Below are 6,738 nucleotides of genomic sequence, written 5' to 3' on the forward strand. Positions count from 1 at the left end.
TTGGGTCCCACTCCGACCAATCAGGACATAAACCTGACAGAGTGCAAAAGACAGATTACACGACTGTGCGCAGTCAAATGCAGGCCGTGTTACGATGTAGTCGCTATAATAAAGCCCTTATTTCCTCCACACTGCCAACTCAGAGGTGCCTCTCCAAATAACCTTGACAGTATCTAACTTTCTAAAGTCTAAAGCGTCTCTCGCTGCCTCGGTAATGCTAATGCCTAAATTGGATTATTGCGGGCGATGGAGGAGCGGCTCTCTCGTCAGGTTCGCACAGACGCACAATAGAAAATTATTATCCAATTAATATACACTGGACAGCTTCACAAGCAGTTGCCAAGAAGAAGTGTGTGCGGCATAATTATCAAAGGATGTCTGTATAAAGCTGTCAGTGGGGACAATGCTGCAGAAAACTACAGTATTATGTTGGTAAGTCATTTGCTCCTAATTGATGCCGGCTCTGGAGTGAAACTGCAGCACCAGTGTGGTAATACAGGCAGCAGGCCTGGGCTATAACTGTCTACTTTAAAAGATGTGCATCTTTCTGTTTTTGGCCAACTCACTGGTTTTGCACATTGGAAGCTGCATTACACATTTGAAATTCAGTCACTTTGGTGTGTTAGCCTGCTGTTTTGTAAGAGCTGCAGTACCCAAAGCAGCACCTTGTATGGTCAGTGCAGCAGCAGCAGCAGCAGTGTTTGAAAGATGTGTCTCCTCTGTAAACACAGTTAACCGTGGCGTTGCTGTCCTTCTCCCGCGGCTCGTCCATCATTCAGTGGAACCTGGTCAGGAGTGGACTTTGCATGTTGGCAAGAAGAGAAGTTTTACCTGGCAGTCACTCAGATTTTGTAGTCTTTGTGTGAGAGGCTTTGGAACCTCCCAGTGACAGATAACTCTGCATTTTGATGCAGAGCCAAGCACCCACCCTCCACAGAGAAGAAGAGAAATGGTGCCCAAATTAGGGGGTGTTGTTCAGCAGCAGGACTATAATCGCTGAAGCCAGGCCCCAGCTAGTTCTCAGCCTCGGGGGACGCAAAAAGTACGAGTGAAAGCTTCAGTCACTGTGAGACAACTGGCAGGGACGTCCGGCCGCCATCAGCAGCCTCTCTTCTGCCCACACTGACACAACCCCTGCTCTCCAGAGGCAGATTACACCAGCTGACATATGAACCTGTGTGCGCTCGCTCAGAATATTTGGAGGATATACACTCCTCAGTTCTAGATGAGCAGCGAAGGAGACAAATTCTCCCGAGAAGCTGATACTCTTTTAAATATACTGATTGACGCATGCCTGACCCTAGGCTCCACGGCAACCAAGGAAAACGCAAATACACAGGCTGTCAACAGTTCATGCATATATTGTGACTCAGAGTGAAGCCACTTGAAGCTTCTTACCAGGAGCACAGTTGTCCACCAGAGCTCCCAGGGCCTTGCCATCTCGCCAGTCACGGTTGAAGTTGGTGATGGGCAGTTGAGGCACCTTGTTCTGGATCCAGCCCAACAAGCGCTGCTTGGGGGTCATCTTCTTGGCCTCCTCATCATCCTCGTCGTCCCACATGGGCATGGAGATAGAGTAGTGGAGGATGAGAGTCCAGATAAGACCCAGGATGAGCTTTAGATTCCCATCCACTATGGCTTTGCTATCTGCAGTGGGACAGTACAGAGATTTTTTTTTTTTTAAGTTAACGTAATGCATCATGTCTTATGGCAGCAATTTGCATTTTCATTCTTAATTGCTCATGGAACCCTTGGGGAGAATGGTGCCGACTTATAGCCAGTTAGTTTAAATCCCATATCTGGGTGGTTGCTGTACCCACACATCTTCCCTTGGGATGTTGGCGAAAGATCCGAGACACTAAATGTGTAACACTAAATTATGCACATATTTTTTCATCATAAATATAACCATGTTATAGCCCGAGCTGCACACTTGACCCTACAATTCTGAGCAGAAATATAAACAATAATGATTGACTGCTGAGGAGACAGGAATCTAATGCTCCATGCTGCTTCCCCCCCCTAGCCCCTTTCTCTTGGACAGCTGTCTGGCTGAGGACCCCTGACAATCTGTCATCCAGTCACAATGGTACTCGAGACAGTGACAGCTGAGGATATGTGGAAGTGGAGGCCTCTCTGCATAAATACCAAATGGACTTCAATTACCTCTAAAACTTATAGCACTGTGGTGTGATAAATCAAAAAGACAGAGATTAGCTGCACTGACAGGGAGCGCACGGCTACTTTCCTGAAGTCCTCCAAGGAAAGTTTTGTCAAATAAGCCATTTTCTAATCTATTCCTATTTAGAAATTCAGCCCTTCGAGCCCCAAAAAAAAAGAGTGGTAAACTTTAACTTCACAATGTGTGAGTGAGAACATTCAGTAAGGCTTTATTAAGGGAGAGACTTTGATCAAGCTGTTTATCGTGAGGCATTTCTTCAGGCTGTTTCTGTGCTCATAGATCAGTGGCCTCTATCGGAGACCGCCCGTGTTTGATGTGAACCCGCTTGACTGGCACAGGCAGGTGGGCATGATGTGACACGGTGTGATTTGGATCCTGCTGTGTCCCACTTTATGGGCAACTGTGTAGGCAAATGGACATCCATCATACGGCATCTAGTTACACGCTGTGACATATGTGCATCTCAGCCATCTTTTGTTTTTTTTTTAGAGGCAGAGGCATCATTTAATGTGCTGCTCTGAACCACATCTAGAGCACCTAGGGAGGGCGCTGATAAAAGCTGAGACCTCTATTATCATGTCCTGTTTATGTCAGAATAGTCTGACCTACTGTCTGTACTGCTATGGTAAATGTGCCACAGGCATGACATCACAGCTCTGGTCACACTATCCTGGAAACACACACACACCTAAGAGACACTGAGGTGATATCTGTGATCGTCACCTTTGGCCTCCACACACACACACACACACAGGCAGAGCATGACCAGGGTGACAGACTGCGGCCTTCACAGTGCATCGGCCAAAGCCTCAACCATGCCAGGAATTTCACCCATGTGTGTGTGGAAGCATGACAGGTTTCCAAAACAGGACAACCGAAAGTTTAATAACCGTTGTCATGTTAAGACAACGTACTCGTCATGAATTCATAACTCTTAGACATTTTGTATCAGGCTCATATTCTCTCCTGTGTTTTTTACGAACAGTGTTGGGGATGTGGTTTCCTCTTGTGACTGACTGTGAGTCACATGAGCTTCAGCTATCGGTGCCTATCAGTCGGATCCTTTAAGTCCCGTAGGATATTATCCTCACAGTCTAGCAGGTAATTGGCTGTAAAGAAGCCCCTGGTGTGTCATGGTGACCCCTGACCGTCCAGCTATGAGCCGGTGGCATCCATGTGAGTATGTGTGCTGACCAAATTAATGAACTGCGTCATTCTCATTAGCACCGTCTTGGTGAATTTCCAGTTCATAGTTGACCATCATTTTGCTGCAGGACATACTTCAGGTCCTTGGCTGTGAGTGTGACACGGTGAGTTAATGACCTCACCTCTGCAGTAACTTTCCAGGATAAGCTGTTGACCTCTGCTCCCCGGAGGCCTGTGAAAAGCCATGTCTCACTGTGGCTGAAACAGAGGCTGATAACGTAGCAGGCCAGCAGCTCCAGAATGGGTTTGTGTTGGTGAGGATATGACCAATATTAAAATATCATGTGGCATAAAATAGTTCCATTGTAAATGGCTTATCCCTTTAACATCCAAGTAATGCCTGTCATTTGGATCAGGGCACGCACACACACACACACACACTGTCAGTGGCAGCTATCATAGATGCCTCCTTCATACTACAGGGTCCTCTCTAATAATAGCCTGGCAGCCTCCTTGTGTGCAGGTCACAGCTGAATTGTTTCCATTGAAAGCAGAGCATTAAAGAGCAGGGTTTGGATGACTTACCAATCGAAACCAGTTTGATGTGCTCTCTGTCCAGAAACTCCAGCGCCACTGAAACATTTTCCAGCTTCATCTGACGGAAGTTGGGCCTGACGTGGTGCTTTTTGTACATTTTCTTCTGGCTCAGAACCTCCAGCAGTGAAATGAGTTTTAGCCCATCAGTAAAATCCCTTTGCAGGTCGGTGACGGTCTTGTTGACGCACTTGAGGTGCTCGTTGCACCACCTGGTGAAGGTGTTCTGCTGGATCTTCTTCCATGGCGCGTCCTCGGCCAGGTCCTTCTCCGTGGCTGGCATCTCGTCGTCCTCTTCCCCAAAGTCGGTGGCCTGGTAATGCTGCGGCTCGTCGCTGTAGTTATTGCTCATCATGATGGCGTTTTCCGTCTCCACTTTTATACCGCGGTGACACTCGCCTGTTGAATTGTGCGCTCGGCGCAGCGCAAAAAAAAAAAACTTTCGCAGGTGGATGACAAGCGGAGGAAAGTTCAAACTCGGAGGAGTTTGATAAGCAGCCTGGAGATTTTTTTTTTTTTTTTTTTTTTTCGGATGCCCTTGCGAAGAGTTCGCCTCTGTCAGGCCAGTGATGGATGAATTTATCCGACGTAACGCGCAAGGCAGCTGCTGCTCTCTCTTTTAATTGGCACCTTCTTGATAGGTCCTTCCTTTCTTTTTTAATATGGCCCCGAGTAGAGTTGAGTTTGGAAAGTAGAAGGTTTTTTGGTGTCAGCAGAGCTGGACCAGCACTGAGACTGTTTGACTTGACTGTCGAGAGAGGCAGGACTTGGGTTTATAAAGGAGCCAGGGCCGCGTCACTCAGCCGCTGTGATCATAGTCTATTTGTTCATCCATAGGGATAACGGCAGCCGGGGTCGGTTTACGGAGAGGATGGGACGGGGATTGGTCAGAGCTGCGGCAGCGCAACAGATGCGCCACGCTCCATGCATGCTGCTTATTTTTAGGAGCGCCTATTTGGGCGCTGGGGGGGCTGTGACTTACCGATTGTTGTGAATGTGTGTGTCGCACTCAGGGTCCAAGTGGTTGAACAATTGAGCTAAGAAAAGAAAGTGAGAAGTGCGGAGTCTGTGTCTAAACCTTCTCAGTTTAAAGAGAATAATTGTCTAAAGCTGGAGTTTACTCATCATATTCTCACACCAGGGCCCTACAGAGAGACAGAGAGAGAGAGAGAGAGAGTTTTTTAAAGATGAGATCACGCTGGGGAAGATGTAGCAAATGAAGCAAGTTCACATTAATCTGCCACCACTCAGTGAAATGCGTCTCCATGTGGACAGGCAGGGGTCAACACATGCACAGAGAGGGTCAGAGAAGGATCACTGGTCAGAAATGAACAATGTCCGCGGAGGATTGAACTCTGAATTAAATTCATATCCCAACCATCACTCTAATGCAAGCCCTTCAGCCCGCAGAAAGACGCAAGTCATAAAGTCGTAAAAGCATCCGAAAAAGTCTTTCATTTTTTTAATAAAGTAAGATGTTTCTCTAGATCGCTTTTATTTATGTCTGAGGGTTTTTCCAACAGGAATTCCCATCAGAGAGTTGAGGAAATGGAAGAAAATGATCAGATGGAGCTAGATCAGAATCTGTTGCATGGCTTCTATTGGAGTTTGTTTTAAACAAAAAATAAAATCTAATTGAATCTAAAAAAGAGACATGTCTGGACATGTTTTAGTTATTAAAATCGGACACCTTTTTTAAAATATATGCCTTGGAATCTTTAAATCATTATTTTTAAAAATGCGTGGGTGGTTGTACAACGACTGCACTTGGCCAATTCATGTCTGGTGAAAGCTATTGTAGAAGTTCCAGTCCGAAGTAGTAAAAACGAAATATTAATTTTAAATATAATTTTGAAAGTACATCTACCAGAAAAACATATAGGTAGTAATGTGGAGTATTACTCATAGATCACTTCAGGCTTTTATCTATTTTTTCTGGGCCAGATTGAATGCTTACTTCTTGCTTCATTACTGCATTTTACTCCCCTGTGCTGTATGTGGATACAGTATGTGCCCTGTATGTTTACTAGTAACATTTAGTTATTGGTAATGATGTGACAAGTCCGGTTAAAAAAAATTAATATGAAATTAAACTGAACCAGATGTCTAATGGACTCATTAGTAAGCGCCAAACATATTGAAGGGTGATGGCACGCTCATCGACAATCGTCTGTAGCAGCTCTTCCCATACTGGACTGGAGACTGAGGGACAGAAATATCATAGCTGGCATCCACGTCAGGAGTAATTATATAAAATGTAAAGACAGCTGACACATATATGTTGTTCTTTTCACGACTGTCTGACCAAATGAGAACCGACAGGAACCGCTGTGCAGGAAACAAAATCCTCTAATAATCTTCATACAGAACAAGTCGTAACCAATGAATATTGTTTTCGCTGCAGGCCTGTAGGAGCTGCCATGTTGTCGTGACTCAGCAGTGACAAGGCAGTGACACCAGATCCCAGCGCCACCAGCCTTGATGAAGCTGTGGGAGGTAGGAATAACTGTGACACATGCAGAAAGTATTCATGGGATATTTACTCTGGACGCAGCCTGGGGGGCACATGCTGATCCCCCGCTGTAAAATGAGATATACCAAAGTACTATACCATAGTACTACTATACTAAAATACTAAATGACCTATGATGAATCACAAACCTTAGTCAGACACCACAAGTGTCAGCCAATTATAATGGATGAAGACCAGACTCTTATAATAAAATGTCCGAGGACAATCGATAATCATCATTATAACAGTTATGATGATGATTATTACTAGTGGTGGTGTTGTAAAGTATGTATATATATTAAAA

At 45.3% G+C, this 6,738-nt stretch overlaps 1 protein-coding gene across 1 annotated transcript in view; it reads right to left on the reverse strand.

Annotated features, from left to right (window-relative positions):
- Positions 1-4,967, reverse strand: part of LOC103380304 (filamin-C-like) — a 25,865-nt gene extending 20,898 nt beyond the window's left edge. The window contains exons 1-2 of the mRNA XM_025056353.1: positions 3,914-4,967; positions 1,399-1,647 (exon numbers count right to left, since the gene is read on the reverse strand). Of these exons, the coding sequence (XP_024912121.1) occupies positions 1,399-1,647; positions 3,914-4,277 (613 nt within the window). The 5' untranslated portion in view covers positions 4,278-4,967. The remainder of the gene's footprint in view (positions 1-1,398; positions 1,648-3,913) is intronic.
- Positions 4,968-6,738: the final 1,771 nt, after the last annotated feature.

Source organism: Cynoglossus semilaevis, chromosome 6 (genome assembly GCF_000523025.1).
Source record: "Cynoglossus semilaevis isolate Cse_v1.0 chromosome 6, Cse_v1.0, whole genome shotgun sequence".
NCBI classification, from domain to species: Eukaryota; Metazoa; Chordata; class Actinopteri; order Pleuronectiformes; family Cynoglossidae; genus Cynoglossus; species Cynoglossus semilaevis.